This window comes from Neomonachus schauinslandi, chromosome 8, assembly GCF_002201575.2.
Source record: "Neomonachus schauinslandi chromosome 8, ASM220157v2, whole genome shotgun sequence".
Lineage (NCBI taxonomy): Eukaryota > Metazoa > Chordata > Mammalia > Carnivora > Phocidae > Neomonachus > Neomonachus schauinslandi.
In genome coordinates this window covers 135979969-135999864 of record NC_058410.1, presented here as the reverse complement: position 1 = coordinate 135999864, position 19896 = coordinate 135979969, and the positions used below count along the sequence as shown (strand labels likewise).

The 19896-nt window shown below is 42.0% G+C and overlaps 2 protein-coding genes across 3 annotated transcripts in view; one reads left to right on the top strand and one right to left on the bottom strand.

The window, feature by feature from the left end:
• NUP153 (nucleoporin 153) overlaps window positions 1-1481 on the top strand; it is a 77358-nt gene extending 75877 nt beyond the window's left edge. For both annotated transcript variants that reach the window (XM_044917363.1, XM_044917364.1), the window contains one exon: window positions 110-1481. In XM_044917363.1, the coding sequence (XP_044773298.1) occupies window positions 110-194 (85 nt within the window). In that variant the 3' untranslated portion in view covers window positions 195-1481. The remainder of the gene's footprint in view (window positions 1-109) is intronic.
• Window positions 1482-3853: 2372 nt separating this feature from the next.
• On the bottom strand, window positions 3854-13825 carry FAM8A1 (family with sequence similarity 8 member A1). The gene is made up of 5 exons (XM_021696909.2): window positions 13016-13825; window positions 11684-11804; window positions 9945-10068; window positions 9291-9430; window positions 3854-7345 (listed from the first exon to the last, which is right to left on the bottom strand). The coding sequence occupies exons 1-5, from the start codon at window positions 13728-13730 to the stop codon at window positions 7201-7203; spliced, it is 1245 nt and encodes a 414-aa protein (XP_021552584.1). The 5' UTR covers window positions 13731-13825; the 3' UTR covers window positions 3854-7200.
• Between the last annotated feature and the right edge of the window lie 6071 nt (window positions 13826-19896).

Here is a 19896-nt window from a genome sequence, read left to right as displayed (position 1 = left end):
CCCCCCCCCCCCCCCCCCCCCCCCCCCGACGCCGGTCGCAGGTAGGATTGTGGTGATTCTGAAATCTCCCGGGCACCTGGTCACGGAATGCAGTCTTTATTTCCCACAGGTCAAACGGCAAAAATGTGTTCTCTTCTTCTGGAACTTCCGTGTCTGGCCGCAAGATAAAGACTGCCGTCAGGCGCCGGAAATGAAGGCGGCGGTGCGTCGCAGAGCACGCTTGGCGGCGGCCGGGGCCCTGCCGCTCGGCTTCCGGCGCGGACGGGGCGAGGGGCCGCCTCAAGCCGGAGCCGCCCGAGGCCTTCTCTACGTCTGGGACTCCCTCGTTTTTCTTTACAGAAGCCCTGCCCTCCCCCTCCCACTCCCTTAAAAAAAAAAAAAAATGGCTAGATTGGTGACTGATTCTTCAGCAGAAAGAGGATCCAGCACATCATCCCCTGATGCGGCGTCCGGGCGGCGCCCGGGGACAGAGCCCGCTCCCCGGCCGGCTTGGCCTCGAGCCGCCTGCGGCCGCAGCGCTCTGTGCGCCCGCACGCGCTTACGGAACGCGCTGGAATTGTAATTATCCCGGAGGAATTCTGTATAGATTAGAGACTGTGGAAGTGAATGATTTCTATGCTGAGTTTGTGCTGGTGTATGTGTGAAGTGAGTGAGTTGGGTGTATTGTGCACTAAAATTTTCTGATAGAGGAAGCCTGATTAAAGAATGGTCCATGCTAAGGACTTACTAGATCTAGTGCGTTCTCCATTTAATAATTATATGCTATTTCTATATTTTCATTCTCCTATCACCTGTCTTGCCTTTTTCATTATTTTATTATGAAACTTGTGTAAATACAATTTTGTTTCTGTACTTTTTTGGCATAACATAAATCTGTGAACTTGAAATTTTAATTTTGTGTTAGAAAATTTGTTCTTTGTTTAGTCTTGTCTCAGATTTTATTATGTAAATCCCATTATTCAAAGTTGCCTAAATCCATTTGGAAATCTTTAAAAAAAAATTGGGGATTCTTAAAGTGAATTTATTGGCTTTTCTGATCCAGTTTTGTTTGGACCAAAAACCAGTATTGTACAAAGTATTAAGCATATATTTTTATATTTACTGAAATGGACTGTGGTGACTTTGGATAATAAGGAAAAGTTTAATATTAAAGCCATGTTTATTACAGTATAATTAACATGTTAAACCATGGGATAAATGCCATCAATAAAAAATTATGAAATATTTTTTGTTCTAGTGTTAACTTACAATGAACGTACCCGTGTTAATGGAGGGGAACCTTTTTTTGTAAAGGTTCGCCATGGTCAGAGAAATTCCAAAGAATACATTTAAGTGATTTGGACAACTCCTAAGTGAAGGGGGAAGTGTCTGAACGTAAAACATAGAGAAGGTACCCTGCTTTTTGTCTGGTGCTAGGAATCACGCCTACTTTGCATATAAATTGACATACCTTTTTAAAAGTTGAAAATAAACACACGTAACCATTTCTGTTTGTATCTGTATCTTCCTTGAGAGGCGACTAGACAGTGTTTATTGATCGAGTCTTGGAGACACATGCATGGAATTCTTTTACCAATTTTTTTTTCTAACTAGATCTGTGGTCCATAAAAGACCTGTTGGGACAGCATTTGCTGATTTTTATACTTAATTTGAGCACAGAATTATTTTGCGCGGACTTTTATTTCGCCGAATTTCTGAAGTCCAGATTCAGAACTGGTTGAAGTCCAAATTCAGAACTTCAAAATGTTTACGAGCTTTTTTTGTACGTGTTTCCAATTTTGAAAAGATATTTTGCATATTGAAGACATCTTAGGCCATTATCAGATGCTGGTTTGTGGGGGGAGACATTTTATAACTCTCACTTTATTAATAATACACATTTGACACAGGCCTGTTTGGGGGCAAATGATGATGAATACTGGAAATCTGGTTTTAATGGGGAGATTTTCATGCCTAAATAAATGGCAGGTTCGTTCATTATCAGTCATTCTCTGGGCCCGTATGAACGGGAATATTAGGCTTTCTACTCTGGGGAAGATTTTCATAAGAAATGTGCTAGAAATATTTACTTAGTATTCTTCAAAACAAGTGACTGAAAATCATACTTAAGGTGGCTTAAAAATGAAATCTTCTGGCACCAAAGTTGTAGTCGGCAGAGCTGTACTCGGACTTGGGACTTGGATTTTCCATGTCCCACTGCCTTCATTCGTACGCTGCGCGCCGTGTCCCCAGAAGACAGTCGTGAGTGCGGCTCCATCCGCCACCCCGCCCCCGCCCCGCCCCCCCTCGGGGCCCGGCAGACGGATCTCCCCCATGGACTGGCTCCGGCCGCAGACACACTTCTCAGCCACTCTCTGTGGCTGTAACCGCGGTCTCGGGCAGGCCTCGGTTCCACGTTCCCTCCACTAGTGAAACCTGAAGGCAGTTGGTGCAAGGAGGGGAGGTAGCACGGCAAGAAAGCGAGCCCACTTCTCATGCTGGAGGACTTCGAATGCCTGAGCTCCAGGCATGAGGATGCCACTTCAGGTGCCAGGCAGTTTTGAGTAATTTAGGATTTGGGGCATTAAGAAAAAGTGTACTTTAGACCACTGAAAAATGTCTTCAAGCTAGCTGCTTATTAATACTTCTTACAAATTTTCTCCTGAAATTGTTCATGTACTTAGGATTTTATTATTTGAAATTAAAGTGCTGGACTAATTTTAACAGTTTGTAACCAGGCTGTAAATTAGGCCAACACTTTAGTTTCAAATAATGCTAATTTAAAAATTTTTATTATTCAAGTATTGATGACCTACACCATGTTGTAATGGTTACAGGCATACAGCGTGATTCAGCAATTCCGTACATCACTCAGTGCTCACCACCGTAAGTGTGGTCACCGTACGGGATTGTAGAACTAGTGACTACTTACCGAGCTGTCCTTCTCATCCCCATGACCTCATTTGTCTCCTGGGCCTATTTAACGTTTGAAACTCAATGGAAAGTTTACAAAGGTTAGCCTGTGTGTTTAATGGAAACTGACATTTGGTACAGTAAAATTGAGAAAACGAGCGTATTGGGTCCAGCAACACAGGCCAACTGAATTTACTAGTACTATGGGGCACCCCTTAGTCCACTATAGTTCGTAGTTCCAGAAACGTGTAATTTGTGCCTGGGCTCAGAACAGCACATTGTAGAACTCAGACCAGGCCATTGTTTAGCTACATTTAGTTTATTATCTGTGTTCTTCTTGAGGAACCTGTTTTGTTTCCTGTTTTCCTTCTCTAGAACAGGAAATGCTTGTAAGATCAGAACTAGATTTAGGGCGCCTGGGTGGCTCAGATGGTTGAGCGTCTTGCCTTCGGCTCAGGTCATGATCTCAGGGTCCTGGGATCGAGTCCCGCATCGGGCTTCCCGCTCCTTGGGAGCCTGCTTCTCCCTCTGCCTCTCTCTCTGTCTCTCATGAATAAAATAAATAAAATTAAAAAAAAAAAAAAGAACTAGATTTAAATTGCCCAGCTCAGTCATTTACCAGCTAGGAGACTTTGAACTTCTGGTTTCCCATGTGTAACTTGGGTCCTTAGTATCTTGCATAATAGTTAGGATGGTTAACCACTTTAAGGACAGGATTAGTTTAACATTAAGCAAAGTCACCTATGGGTAACTTCTGAGTGACGTGCTTAAAGAATATACCCCAAAAGGTAGACTTTTTTGGGGGAGGGTTAGACCTCTATTTCTGAAAGCACTCTAGTTGACTGCCATTCTCCTAAAGGCGGGGAACGCTAGAAAATTGTATTTGGAAGCAAGGGTTCCCTTAAGCAGGAGACTGTAGAGCAGATTTCAAATTAACAGTCAAAAAACAAAAGCATTGGTGATCAAGTATTTATTGAGACAAAGAATACAAATTGGTGGCATACAAATTATTAAAAATAGAATGCTGAATTTTATTTATAGGCAGGCCATCAGATACTGTTTGTGGGTCAAGCCCTACTATAATGAACTGCGAGGATATATACATACATAGTTTGGAATGAGGAACTTCACCCAGACAAGCACATACTGGAAAGATGGTGGCCTTTGGTATAGGGAATGGGGAATGGCAAGTACTTGTCAGATTTCAGAATACTCACTTCTGTTATTTGGGCCTATTCTTCAAAAGAAAACAATGGCCTGTTTTAATAGGGCTAAGTGTGGAATGAAAACATTTAATACCCCCCCCCCCTCTCAAAAAGCCCACCACTCCCAAGTAGCAAGTAGTTTCAACTCCTTTCTCCTTTCATTTTGCCGGAAATACTGATGCGTAAGTAAGACACCCACACAAGTCACTTAAGGGAACAAGTCCTTTTAAAGCAGAGTTAAAACAACTTGTCATCTGAAGCAATAAACACTGAAGACTTAGTGTTACAATTGAGATAAAGGGGCCCTCAAGTATAATGTATTTTTTTTTCTCTAATCCTAAATATCTGGGTAAAACTGGAAGGTAAATGTTTAGGTGGAAAGAAATGACTTCTGAACCAGGGCGACACAAGCAGCAGCTGGGCGATACTTTAAAGGGTTGCTATCCCAAAAAGTGCTGGCTTTATTTTTATAGTCACAGCTTAGTCTAAAAATCAAGGCCTGCCATCCTCCCGTTTACTTCCCTAAGCCCGGCCTGGACATCAGTGCGTCAGACTTCTCTCAAGATGCACCCGCCGCTCGAGCCGGCCGCCTGTAGTCCTGGGGACCGAGGTTTTCTAGATGCCCACGCTAACTGCCTGTTCTGTGGTTTTATTTAGGGCACATTCACTGCAACAGTGTTCTTACTTGGCTTGACTTCTAATTTTTGTTCCCTTGTTACTTATCTTGTAAAAGTGATGAATAATGTTTGTAGTACTATGAAAACAACTTTCTTTTTGCCTTTTTAGGCTAGAGCTTCAGCATGGGAATTATACTTTGACACAGAAAATCAGCATTTCTATAAATGAAATATACTAAATAGAAAAGTGTTTTTGAAAAGACGGAGGCTCCACCCCTCACAACCCTAAGAGAAAAAAAGTGACTCTCCCTTCTTCCCCATTGTTTTGTCATTTCCCCCCCCCAATGATTTGGAAATCAAACTCTCTTTTCCTAAGTGCCGAATTCAAAATACAAATACACTTGCATTTTGTTGTAAAGGCAAAGTAGTAATAATACTTACATTTTATAGGGCTGTATAACTTGGATCCTTAGATGAATCTAAATGAACCTACATACAGATGGGATTCTGAGTAACTCCTAGAGCAAATGTGCAATATTCTAAGAAATTAAACTGGGCTACTTATTTGCTTTTGTTTGGCTATATAAATAACAGTAGCCTAGATGGTAAACCTTCCAATTATCGGAGAGGAAATTCTACATTAAAGATCTATTCCAGAGCTACATGGCTGATGGACACTTCAACTTGAATTCCCCATCAGTGGCAAAAATAGTGTACATTTCCTAATGTGTCTGTCTACTGTGAAGGACCATAACACTTCAAATATCTTCCCAGGGGCTACAAGTAAATGATCTGTTGAGTACTTTGACACACTTAATAGGCTTTCAGTGATGTTGGATTTAATATAAAATTATTTTGAAAAACATGGCTTATGAAATTTTACAATAAAAAGGCATTAATAAGGACACTGTTAAGGTTTCTATGGCCATCAAATGTGAATATTTTCAGTTTTAAAGTCAAAGAAAAACCCACTTTACAAACTGATAGTGATAATAGACATGTCTTGCATTTGCTATTAAAGACCAAAAATAAAGTCCAGACTGATCTTTTAAGCAATCTAATTACAAAGTGTCCAAGATAGTTTAGTGTTTTTTGGGAAAACAATGTCAGGGTTGGAAAAAATGCCTAAGAAATAAAACTTTTCAGGTATATCTCAACACTGTTAACTGGGCCATTTAACAAAAGCATGCACACACATTTAAAACACTAAGCTTTGCTTCAGTAGAAGAATAAATTAAAATGGCAATACACAAAGTGTTACGTTACTAGACAATTCCCTCAAAACATCATCCCCGGCAGGCCCAAAATAAGCTCTTGACCCAAAGAACTTAGAAAAATGTCTGGAAATGGTACTTGTCCTTGTTTTAGAAAGAATAGTTCATAATGGGAAAAATGCTAATATTTCACAGGCTACTAGTATTTTATCATGAAATACTAAGATTATTTACCTCCTTGATGTTTCAAAAGTCATGGAACTATATAAAATATAAAAGGAAACTAGCTAGTATGTGACTACCTGGTGTAGAAATAGAAGGTACATTCAGGACACTGAATAGCACTAACACGTTTCCTCATGCCACACACATACTGGCAATATTGTTTTACAGTAAATATGCAACGACCTGATGAAGTCCTTTCACCCCACATACTTATAGTTTGATTTAGGGCACTAAAAACACTTGCACGTGAATGTCAACTTAAATTTACGGTGAAAATTTAGGTTCCCCCCACCCCCCAAAGCAATCACTAACTTACCTTTTCTTTAAAAATAATCAATGATAATATAGCAATAGGACTTAATACTTTTTCATCATCATGCAAAAATTGCCCCCAAATACATGTTCGAACAGTAACAATACTTGTAAAGTGACATCATTCCCACAATACACTGTACTACGGATCTGAAAACTTCCGGTGAGGGAACTGCTAGGCCTGCCTCATCTGCTGCCCCTTTCTCTTGCAGCTAACTCACCTCCTCCTAGGGTGGGAGACAAATGGATTACCAAATTTGCGTTCCCACTCCCTCCCCCCAAAAGCAAAAACAACAATTTCCCCAAGAAGTGTTAAAAGATGAGTTAATGTGTTTACAAAACACAACTGACTTTTTCCATCATTTTGGGATAAACCAAAATAAATTTCTTAAAAGTTTCATCTGGAGATTTCACAGCTGAAAATGCTTTCAGCAAATTCTAAAGCCTTAGATCTTAAGAAAGTATATATTGTCCGTTGTTGATTATAAAACCACTTGCCTTCTTTTCGATCTAAAAATTTTTAACACTTGAATTTAACAGGTTTTTCTTCTGGAAAAGTTCTTTGGCATTCAAGTAAAATCAATACTTTCAGAGTAGTCACCTGCAACACCCTGGAGTGACTGCTTTAATTTCTAAATCATCAATTAGTGTAACCCAGGGATACTGATGGCCTTGATACATAATTTAGTCTTGTCGTTATTCCAGAGAGGATGGAATTCAGGGCTTTTTGGGGCATCATCTGACCCCATTTCTCTTTACCACAATGGTTCCTGCTACAATGTCATAGGCTGTTCGATTATGCTGAAAAAACAGCAGTGTGATGAAAGCAGGGAAAAAAGAAGCAATAGAAAAATTCTTGATCAAAGCTCGTATAGTAGACCTAAAAAATTAAGGCAAAAAATACCAGATAAATTACATACCAACCACTTAGAGATTAATACTATCCTACCAAGTTCAAAATATATATTTAAAACATACATTCAAAGTGTTGAGAGTTTTTACCTTCAATATCTGAGTTACTTTCAAGTAGCATTATATTCTGATCAAACCACCTGGGCTTGTTCTAAAGACATCATCAACGTAAGAGTAAGACTTCAGAACTTCCACATGAAAAGCACTAATGAATATTTCTTAGAATGTGAACTAAAGGTTTCCAGTATTTTCTCGGATATTTTGCTAGAAGAGTTAACTGTTCCCTTTACTTACCTTCTGTATAGTCACTCGTGTGTGTTTAGTACCTTCTACACTAATATGCTCACTGTAGTCCCCTTTTCTACCTTCTGTGAAGCTCTAACAGTTTAAATTACTGTGTATTCTTTCTTTGTGGGATGCTGTGATTAAAGAAAGCTTTAAAAAGCTTCCAAGCATAGCTCAGAATGAAGAATTATCCTACCAGTGTTAGATTTCTGCCCCTCCGCACACAGAAAGGCTACAAAAAAAGCACTGTGGCTGAGTGTGGCTCTGAATGCAGACTAGTTGGTTTCAGATCCATTTTCGACCACTCACTCGTGCTCCACATCTGTAAAAAGGGGATAATGGTACCGATGGTACCTATCTTATTAGGTAATATGTATTGTTTTAATCAAGGCCTGTTATATAAGAGGTGCTCAATAAACAGCCCTTACTGACTCTCATTAAAAGTAGCAACCAGGATTATAATAATCACAGAACTGTAAGGAAACGTGAGGATATCTGCAAAATCGAGGCTTCCAGAGTCTCTCATATTTCTTTCTATAACAACCCAGCTCTGAATCATTCAGGCAGCATTCCAGCCAGTATCTTGTTTTGCTCAACTAACTGCCACCTACTTAAGTCTCTACAACTCCCATTATCACTATTTGTACCTCCCCACAGAGCCACACACCAATAGCTAGCCCTGAGTACTGCAGCATGACAAGCTCTCTCGTATCGCTTAAGAGCCAGAGCCGGGTGCATGCATGCGTTATCAGCCCAAACTCTTACTGCCCATTCAGGATGGGATAATGACATGTATTATTACCAAATGGAAGCTGGAGGCTCAAGGCAGATTAGTAACTGGCCCAACCACCACCAACTTAGAGAATAATCGAACTGGGTACGGAGCACCAAAGCACTGATAAAGACAGCACCACCACCCAAACCCTCTCACGACTTTTATTCTATAAAATGATTATCTTGAAATTGTATACTGAAGAGGGGTCTACAGTTCTACAACAATTGAAAACCTCAGTGCTCCATATATACAATGGAATATTACTCAGCCATCAGAAAGGATGAATACCCAACTTTTGCATCAACATGGATGGGACTGGAGGAGATTATGCTAAGTGAAGTAAGTCAAGCAGAGAAAGTCAGTTATCATATGGTTTCACGTATTTGTGGAACATAAGGAAAAGCATGGAGGACATTAGGAGAAGGAAGGAAAAAATCAAGGGGGGGAAATCGGAGGGGAAGACGAACCATGAGAGATGATGGACTCCGAGAAACAGACTGAGGGTTCTAGAGGGGAGGGGGGTGGGGGGATGGGTTAGCCTGGTGATGGGTATTAAAGAGGGCACGTTCTGCATGGAGCACTGGGTGTTATACGCAAACAATGAATCACGGAACACTACATCAAAAATTAATGATGTAATGTAAAAAAAAAAAAAAAGAAAGAAAACCTCAAACTTTTCAGTTCTAAACATAATAAAGGTAGGTCTATTACATGCCATGAAGAAAAAAATACCAACATCCTAAAAATATTATATCAAATGGTATTACTTCTGAATAATATTGAATTGAACTCTACACTTAAAACTTACTATTTTCATAAGTATGTAGTAAATTAAGCCAAGGAAAGAACTTACGTTGTGATGCTCACATTTGAGGAAGGAATCACTAGAACCCGACTCGGCGCAATAAGCACAGATGTATCACATGTCACCACTCGAAGGCCGAGCAGGAACTTCCCTGGGGTCGCTCCACCTGCTCCCCAAATGCAAATTATCTAAGGAAAGAGGGAGAATGTAAAAATAATTCACTAGCTCAACTCTACCAATTTTAAAGAGAAGTTTTTTGCCATGTTATTCATGTTTTAAAATTTTCAAGTTGAAAGAATCTCAGAGAATACTGACAGGTTAACGCTGTAAGGCTTCTCTGCAGGTCTCTTATGCCCTCAATACACCAGACGTCTACCACAGTATTTCTCTGTGACCCACTTTTTTTTTTAAGCAAGTTGTTTCTATGGAAAAATACATTTCAAGTTCCACAACCAACTTGCAAGTGTATTTTTAGGCCGCAAGACTGAAATATATCACAAAGAAATTGTAAAATGTCACCACTCAGAAAGTTCTACTTTTTAACTTGAAGAATATTATGTTAAAGAACATTTGGAAAAAATTAAAAAACAGAGATATTTGACAAAAACATGAATAATTATAAATTTCCATTACTTTTTGTGTTGGGCTGATCATCTAAAATGAGATTGTTAAACGTGAAAATTTGCTGAGTCAGTAGCTTACCTCATAGAAACAAACTAACAATCTGTATATAAGAGCCACAATCATCATTTTCTGCAAGTCTTCCATCGATGTGTCTTCATCAATTTCTTCTATTATATAATGCATAGCAAACTTGGAGATATCCCTACACAAAACAATAGTTTTGGGTTATAAAGAATTAGTTACCAGAGCAATTGCATTGGTATTTTTTCCATTACTGTCACAAACTTTAACTGAAATTCTAAACTAATCTTTAGGTTTCCACCCATTTAGTTTCACAAAACATTCATTAGCTTGTTCAACAAATAAGCAGCACTATCGTGAGCAGGCAACTGTACTAGCCCCGGGGACTCAACCTGATCTCTGCTTTCATGGAGACTCTTACCTACTAGACAAAGCACAACAACAACTAAGTAATAATAAAGTGGGATGACGGTGATGATAGAGAACCATAGGATAGTAGGGAAACACATACCAGGTACATTTAACTTAAGGAGTGAAGCCTTCCCTCTCCATCCCATCTTGTGGATGAAGAGAAGTTAGCCAGACTAAGAAGGGGGAAGTTTCAGGAGGGAGAGACTAGCAAGAGAGAAAGGCTTGGAACGAGGCTGTGATGGAAGCTGTAAGCAGTATGGCATGGCTCAAATATTAAGTATAAAAGGTCATAGCAATTAAGAAATAAGAGCATCTGTTAATTGATATGAAGACAAGACTTTAACCTGATGGCAGTTAAGAAATCACTGAAGAGTTTTAAGGTGGGAGAGGGGCAGACTCAGAATTTATGATCTCTTTGATTTTAGATCAGAGACTGGACTGAGATAGAACAGGAGACGGGAGACTGAGATACCAGTTAGAAGACTTCTGCTATGATCCAGACGAGGGATGACAATCACTGGACTAGGAAGAAGCAGTGACGATGAAACAGTAAAGGGGAAATGGTCTGAGTTGAAGGCTATTCAGGAGCCTGAAAAGTAAGGAGCTGGTACCTGGCTGGCTGTGTGGGTGGTGGGAAAGAAAGGGAGAGACAGGGAGGAATCGCAGTAAAACTTGGGTTCCTGGCAAAGGCCCTGAAATTTTACCAAAGGGTTTGTATCTTGACACTGACACTTATGACCTTTGTATTTATAAATTCTGAACTTAGCTTCTTGAAGTAAACCCTAACTTCAATCTACAAAAAGGAGGTATTAACCTCTACATCTCATACTGGTGATACAATTAAAGAATCCATATGAAGTGAGCTCAGTGCTCAGCATATAGAAAGGGCTTAGCAAGTGATAACTGCTATATAATTATTAATATGAAAGGAGGATTATTCAAATAAACGGCTCACTTTGCAGTTCACTTGGGACTTGCCTCGTTGTGTAAGCAATCCCATTTGGAAATGCCCGTCTAATTGATTATCAACAGTTCATCTACCCAAAGCTCTTTATGTTTTTGTTTTTTACTCTGAACAGGATAGTGAGAGGGAAATTAATGCCTAGTCTAACAAAATGGTTGAATCAAAAAAAAATCAAATGTTTACCTACTTTTGATAGGTGAGATTCCCACAGATCTTTCATAACTTATTAAGGGTTTTTCTCTTTTTTGTATTTATTTCTTAAAACCAAGAAATAAAATATGCCCAAGTCCTTATAGGAGCTCCCGATAGGAGAAATCGTGACACTGGCACACTGTCCATTTGCAGGCATGAAGAGAACTTCAGAAAACAAGATCTCTACACAGTAGACATTAAAACCTTTCTGCAAATAGCCTTAACTTACTTTATTCCACTGAGGTGCATAATACTTAAGACAATGGTTGCTTTTATAAAGAAGAGAATAAAGAAATCCACCATCTCTGCCATAAATCTGTGGGCCAAGGATGGAATGACATACTCTCTGCCTGTAAATTAAAAAAAAAAAAAAAAAAGGTTAGGAAAACTACTCATTTCACATAAGCCTTGGAACCCAAGCTAGGTAATAAATGGAGAACACAAAGTCAAGGTATAACTTGCTAATAAAAAGAGAAGTTAAAACCTTGCAACAATTACTGGTATTGACTCCATCAATAGCACATGGTATTTATTCCACTATTTACTGAACAGTTTAAAGTTTGCTTTCACCCAATTACGGTTTAAAAAATAATTTCAGTAGATATTAAATTATTTAAGGCACTCAATACATTTCATTAGGGACTCAAAAGCGTATCCTGGTGATCACAAGCCTCTGACACAAAATTAAACATTTTTTAGTAAAAACCAAGGTTAAGTATAGACAATTACTAGTACAAAGTAAATAACCTGTTCCTCATTTTACCGCCTCTTCATTTAGTTTGTCTTGCTTTTCTATGTAATAAATCCAATGATTATCAATCTGACCTCTTAAGTTCTGAATGGGATCAAATTGAGTAAAACTACTTCTTGTCTCATATATGTGGCTGAACAAAGTAAACAAAAAGTCTAATAAACTAAAAAATGTAACTAGGACAAAATACTCTAATTCCCATCCAGAAGTAAACAGACAATATTACAAAGAACATTCACTTAGAGCTCAGAGGTTCATAACTCCACCTGCTTTCACGTAAATCTCCTTTTATATCCGGCAGTTTCATTGTTCCTAATACACAGGTAATGTCTAATTATCCTATCAATTATATACTATAAATACTATTATATATCATCGTGCATCCTATCATCCACAATAAATCCACGTCTGGATTGTTCCCCGCACTACCCGCACCCCCCACGCCGAGCCGGCCGTCAAAGCGGGTTTGCCACATGAGGATGTAGCTCTGGATCTCCGTCTCCACGGCATGGAGATCAAGAGGCGAGCCTGATGAGCAACGATTTCCCTACACATGGAGACGACCAGTCCCAGGAGTAAGGGAATCCGTTCGGAGGGCCGGGTCTAAAGGAAAAAGAAACCGTACAGCCTCGCCGCACACTTTGGGGAATTTAAGGCCTCGGCAAACGACAGCTGAAGGACGCAGAGAAATACCCAATCTGCGCAGCAGCATGGTTACAGAAGGAGAAAGTGTGCCTGCTCTAGCCACCAGCGAGCTCCCCCAAGACCCTTTCGCTCCGCCCCGCCTCACCTCTCCGTCGCGCTTCTCACCTGCCTGCCGCCCGGTCTCGCTCGGGGTTCGCGAAGGGGCGCCGGATCCCACCCTGCTCACTGGGGTTGCCCGGGCGGATCCCTGCGCGTGCGGAGCCCGGCCTCCCGGGCCCGCGACCGGAGCAGCGCGGGTGACGCCGGTAGCCGCTCCCGGGTCAGGCCTGGCGGCCGCGGCGCTCAGCAAGTAGAAGGGGTTGTAATAGCCCAGCTGGAGGGGCGGCGGCGCCGCGGCCTGGGGGGCGGGGGCGCCACCGCCCGAGGGGTAGCTCGGCGGGGGCGGCTGGGGGCTGCAATAGGCGGGGAAGGCGGCCAGGCCGCTGTGCCAAGTGAGGTAGCCGCAGTAGGACTGCCACAGCCACTCGTGCACCTGCCGGGAATACTCGCGGGCGCTCAGCCGCACCGGCCTGTCTCGCGGCGCGGCGGCCTCGGGCGCCTCGCCGCCTGCCGGCTCCTGCAGCCCCGCACTGGAGCCGGGGGCCGTCTCCCCGCGCTTCCCGGGCTCGCCGGGCGGCTCCGACTCCTCAGCGGCGACCGCGGCGGGTGCGAGGCCCGGGGCGGGGGGCCGGCCCGGGGCCTGGGGTTCGGCCTGCGGCCCGTCCCGGGGGCGTAGAGCGGCGGCGGGAGAGCCTCTCAGGGAAGGGACGGGCTCGGGGTCCCCTCCGCCGTCGTCCTGCCCAGGAGGGCGGCCTCGGACTTCCTCCGGCCCCTCTGCCATCGTCGCCTCAGCAGCACCCTAGGCGGTCCTGTCACTGCGCCGTCTCCCGGCCCCACTAGCCCCTCCCCAACGGCCCGGTCGCCACCGCAGCAGCCGTAGGCGTCAACAATCCGCCACCGGAAGCGGAAACCCCGCCTCTCCCCGGCGTCGCCGGCCGCGGGGCGGGGCGGAGCGGGGCGGGGGGAGGCGTGGAAGAGAGGGCTGCATGCTCCGGCGGGAGCGGCGGGCGTCTCCGGTCTCGGCTGCCGGGAGCCCTTGGCTTGTCGGTGGTTGGGACCACGCTGCCCGCTCCCCCGCCACCTCTCACGGTCTCAGTGAAGTCTAAGGCCCGTGGCTTCCCCACGTCATCCCCTGGGAGGTGGACTCAGGCTGTCCCAGGAGAAATTGCGGATGAAGAGGATTTCCGAGAGAGATCCCGGGTCCCAGGTTTCTATTACCGAGCCGCGACTGGTTGGGTCCCCAGGCACAGGGCTTGTTCCTTATTTCCGCCTGCATTCATTCCAGTTAATTAGTGCTTGGCCATATGTACTCAAGAGAGTGACACAAGACCTATCCCTGTAAGGGGATAAGAAATTAATAACCAAATTACACAGAGCCGTACATCAAGGTAGTATGGCTCAGCTGCAGGGATTTTCAGTGTAAAAGACGGGAAGAGGGATTATAGGGATTATGTTGATTTAAGATCTAGACTCTGTCCTTATCTGTGTCGCTAAAATCTTACTTTCCACCGCTGTAGGCTCTAGCAAAACTGCCTTTCCTCACGCCGTCATCTCAGCCCTTGGTGTCTGTTCCTTTATTTTCTGTTAAGGCAAGACCTGTACGTATCCCAGGGCTTTGGAGGCTTCTCTGAATGCTCCGGCCCAGGCATGATTTCCCCTCTGAACTATATCAGCACCTTATATATTTATATTTTAATATACTTCCGTATGTCATAAAGTTGATGAAGTGATAGGAGTATGTTTTTGTGTCGCGGTACCATACTGAAGACCTTCAGGGGCTAAGTACTGTGGTTGCACTTGTTACTAGTGATGTCCAGAATCATTCTTGACTTTGCTCTGGGAACTAGAATTATAGAAGGTGTGACTTTTGCCCTTAAGAAGTTCAGGAGTTCGTATGATTAAAGGACGTTTCATGAAACACTTGACCTATTTAAGACAGTATGAGTATAATAAGAATCCAAAATAAGGGAAGCATCGTGGGGGTCTATAGCTAGCAAGGTTGCCCTTAACAAATTTGGTTTTAAGAATTGTGAGGAAGTTGTAACATTTAAACAAATAAGCATTCCAAGTTTGGAGGGTTCTGGGAGTGGGGTGGCAGGAGAAGCAGGAAGAAATGAAGATGATATGGAATGAGCGTGAAATATTGCAGTTATTACAGGCATGGACTTTGTTTTGAATATCATTGATTATGTAGCACCTGGCACAGTGCCACCCACATAGTAGACATTTATAGTAATCAGGACTCTTGGTTGCAGTTGGCTTGTAACTGATTTAAGAGAGAAAAAAGTAAGTGAATTTATTGACTTGCATAACTAAAAAAGTTCAGGGGTAGTTTAGGTTTGAAGGATATCTGGTTACAGGTGATTACTTCCGGAATCACCTCTTTGTTGGTTTCTTTTCTGACTTGCCTTTTGAGGAAAGTGTTTCTGTTTCAGTGATTTAAAAAAAGAATTCTAACTGAGTTGAACAAAAAAAATTTTTGCCTATGTAAATCAACAAGTTCAGGGGTTCTACGTAATATGAGAATATTCAACAGGATATCTAATAGGCATCCCAAAACAGAGAAGAGAGGCAAAATTCAAAGCAATAATGGCTTTATTATTCTAAATCTAAAGTGTTTAAAGGTACGCTTTAGATAGAAAGAACATCGAGTCTTGAGAAAATAACATATACATCATGATGGATTTAAGCAAAGAGAAAAGTTTAGTGATCTTAATAGTATCAAAACATAAACTGTTGACAAAGAAATGACATTTAGCCTGGAAGCCAAGTTTTCAAAAGTAAAAATAGGTGCTGAAGAGAGTAGAGTGAATATATATATAGTACTGAGGAGAAATTACAACCTAGAATGTTATAACCAAGTAAACAATCACTCAAGAATGAAGATGTGATATAATGCACTATGCCAATCCAAATAACATTCTGATCAACCCCAGCCCCTTTCCATCACATTCAGCTAAGGATTGAAGTCTCAGGGATGTAGAAAGAGAAGTATTTATGACTCAAAAATATAAATGAATTCTGGAAAGATGGTAGTACATGAGTTTTGAATCTCCCTGGATCCCTACAAAGAAACAGACTAGATAGTGAAACCAAAAATGCATGAAACATTTACAGCAAAACTAATTGAAAGATAATACTACAGACCCCAAAATATAAGAGGATGAGGTCAAACCACAAATGCAAAACATGCAGTGTCATTGCCCAAAAAATCGGATCAAAATTGTAAAGATGTTAAAATGATAAACGAAAGAGCAAAATAAGTCAGAGTAAGAAGAACTCAGAAATGAAGTAACAGAACTTGGGGAAGAATTAGAAATTTAAAAAAAAATAATATCTGAAAAGAAAACTAGGAGGAACACAGGAGTAAACAAACACAACAGATAGTGTCCAAAGAGAACTAGAATTTGAAAATGAGATTTTTTTAAGTCCAAAAGAAATTTAGAGAAAGAAATGATTTTACAGAAATGATGGACACTGAAGATTGGCAAAGAAGATCCAATGTATGGGTAAAGAAGCCCTGATAAAGAACACCAAAGCCAGTTACAGAACAAATACAACACATGCTAATTTAAGAGAACTTTTCCTGAAATACAAATATATTTTTGTATTTGTATATTCACATATGTACCATAATATATATTCCTATGTATATTCACATATATTTTTAAAACCTCATATTGAAAGAGCATACTGTGAAAACAATGAATAACAAAGGTGTATCCTAGTAAAAATTACTAGACTTTACATTTTGGTCATTTAGGCCAACAGTTTTTTTTTTTTTAAGATTTTATTTATTTGACAGAGAGAGAAAACAAGCAGGGGGAGCGGCAGGCAGAGGGAGAGGGAGACACAGGCTCCCCACTGAGCAGGGAACCTGACTCGGGGCTCGATCCCAGGATTCTGGGATCATGACCTGAGCCGAAGGCAGGCACTGAACCAACTGAGCCACCCAGGTGCCCCTAGGCCATCACTTATGAGAGGAAGAAAACTGGATTATCATAGGACTTCAACATTAACACTTCACACGAGAAGAAAATGGTGAAGCATTTAAAATACTCAAAGAAAATGAGAACCGAGGACTTTGTATCCAACAAAACTGACTTTCAAGTATAAAAACAGTCAATAAAAGCAGACAATGACAGAAGGACGGTGGTGAGCATTAAATCCTTAATTACATGTAGCGCTAAGACTGAATGAGGGCGTGTTTCAGTCAGGGTACAGTCAAGCGACAGAAACCACAGACTAATTTAAACGGAGAACATTTGCTCTAAAGCACTGCTAATGGAATTGGAGTGAAATGAAGTTGGCGAGTAAGAGGCAAAGAGAACCACTATGTAGGAGCAGTAGATCTGGGGAGCAGACACCGCTCCCAGCACTGAAACTGAGTGGCCAAGGAAGAGCTCCTCACCCCCACACCCACCCTGGGGCTGAGGTCTGGACCTGGTTGGAGAGGACATGACTGTGGCTCACTGCGGACCCAAGTTCACTGAAGTGTGGCCTCAGTGGGACTTGTTAGAAATCCTCTCTCTCGAGTGTGTGAGGAGGCTGTCCACAGGGTGGCTTATCTCAGGTGCCCTATCTCAGAATTCACTACACAGTATCCAGAGAAACCAATCACCGCAGGTGCCTTCCTTGCCTGCAGCTCGGCACTCTGAAGCCACCCAAGAAAGGGTGTGGCGGGGGAAGTGGCCTGGGCAGTTGCCGCGTGTTTGCTGGCCACCGGGCAGTACTACGAGGAGCTGTGCCCTCCGCAGGAGTCCAAGGGGGTAAGCACATGAAAACCAGGAAGGGAAGCCTCTTCCTCCCCCCATGGCCTTCCAGTGCCCTCTACTAACCAAACCTAACATCTGATCAACTGGCATGGAAGAAGTGTTTACAGAGTTCAGCTCCATTTATTGCAGAGCAAGGGAAGATTTGGGAGCCGAGAGTCCATAATCAGACATCTAATACGGGGTTAAAAGAGAGTATCATCTGAGATGGATTTATATTCTGAAATACTGATAAAAAATTACTGTAAAACTGGAGGGGAGTATGGAGAGAACATAGGCAAAAAAATTTAAACTTTTCAGTATGATGGTAATTTTTGTATTTTGAGGATGTGTGTGTAATGTTGCATAAAATGAGTAATTATCATTAGTATGAACTTACCTGTCTGTCTATCTGTCTGGTTTTCTGTTTTTGTTTTTTTTTTTTCAATAACAGTCATTGTCCTTATCACCTGGACTGTGGTCTTGAAATAACCATGTCCCACTAAAAGAAACAAGGGCTTCTTAGAGGGATGGATGATTCTAGATCTGGGACAGGAAATGCATAGAATGAACATGATATATCTTGTCATACTAGAGAGCAGAGGAACTATTAAAGTCTTCTAGGGTCAGGTCCAGGGCACCCAGAAGCCAACTTCAAGTGGCTCCCTTTGGCCAAAGATGGGGTAATTTGAGTTTCAGTAAGGGTAATAATTAGAATGAACTGTAACACATTAAATATGTTTAAATACATGAATTCATAATAATGTATAGTCATACCAAAGGGATTAAACTGAAATCTGATCCAAGTGTCTGGATCTGCCAATTTGTAGGAAACAAAAGACAAAAAAGCGTATTGAAATACTCTGTTGGTGTCCAATCTGCAGAATCCAGGCAGAGGAACCTTACAAATCAAACCGCTGAGTTCGTCAATAGATACATTGTAGGAAAAAGAAAGGAATGGGGAGAACCATTAGATTAAAGGAAATTTAAAAGGTACCCAATTAAGGAAAAGAGCAAGACTAAATTATGTCTAGGGGGATACACTTAAAGAAATACCAAAAAAGTGATCAAAGTCAAGGTAGTGATTACTTTTGGGAGAGGGAGGGGCTCGTGATTGGGAGACAGCCTTCTGGTGTGGCTGACAAAATTCTGTTTCTTGATTTGGGAAGTGATTACAAGGATGCTCCCCTTCTAATAAACCATCACATGGTTAAAGAAATTGACAGAAATGGAATTTTTTCATTCACACCTAAAGGGTATATATAAGGATATACTTCAGCAAGAAGGAAATGTAGCTCAGAAACAAGGAGGGCAATGTGAAAAAGAAATGGCTTTAAGAAAATTCAATCCTTGCACTGTCTAATTGCTCAGTTAAATGAGATTGAGAAAAATCCTCTTAAGCACAGTGAACTGACTCCATGTACTCAGGTCTTTTCCAGAACACCTACTGAAGTGAAACAAAGGAATCAATTTATAAACCTACAAGGTGGATGTAGTTTTGCAAGGTAGAAGGTCACTGACTTAAGGAGGAGAGGCTTGGAACTGGAGTTGTAAGGTACTCTGCATAGTGGAAGTGAAGCACAGTGCTGACAGGAAGAAGATTAAATAAAAGTCTTTATCAGTGACTCCTCATTCCCAATTTTCCCCCCAGCCCAGTTTTTTGAAATTCCCATCAGCTAAACCTGTGTCTCCCAAGCTAGATATTGGAGTATTCTTTTGAGAAATTAGATGGTCCCAGAGAAAGCCTCTATGTTGCCATTCACGGGTCCAAGAACAAAAAGTTTGGTTTGCCAGCTTATCACTTTACCCCGAAACCTACCAGTAGATAGAAATAAGAGTAGGGCGCCTGGGTGGCTCAGTCGGTTAAGCGACTGCCTTCGGCTCAGGTCATGATCCTGGAGTCCCGGGATCGAGTCCCGCATCGGGCTCCCTGCTCGGCGGGGGGTCTGCTTCTCCCTCTGCCCCTCCCCCCTCTCATGTGCTCCCTCTCTCTCTCATTCTCTCTCTGTCAAATAATAAATAAAATCTTTATTAAAAAAATAATAAATAAATAAAGTTTCATTGGGCGCCTGGGTGGCTCAGTCGGTTGAGCGACTGCCTTCGGCTCAGGTCATGATCCTGGAGTCCCGGAATCGAGTCCCGCATCGGGCTCCCTGCTCGGCGGGGAGTCTGCTTCTCCCTCTGCCCCTCCCCCCT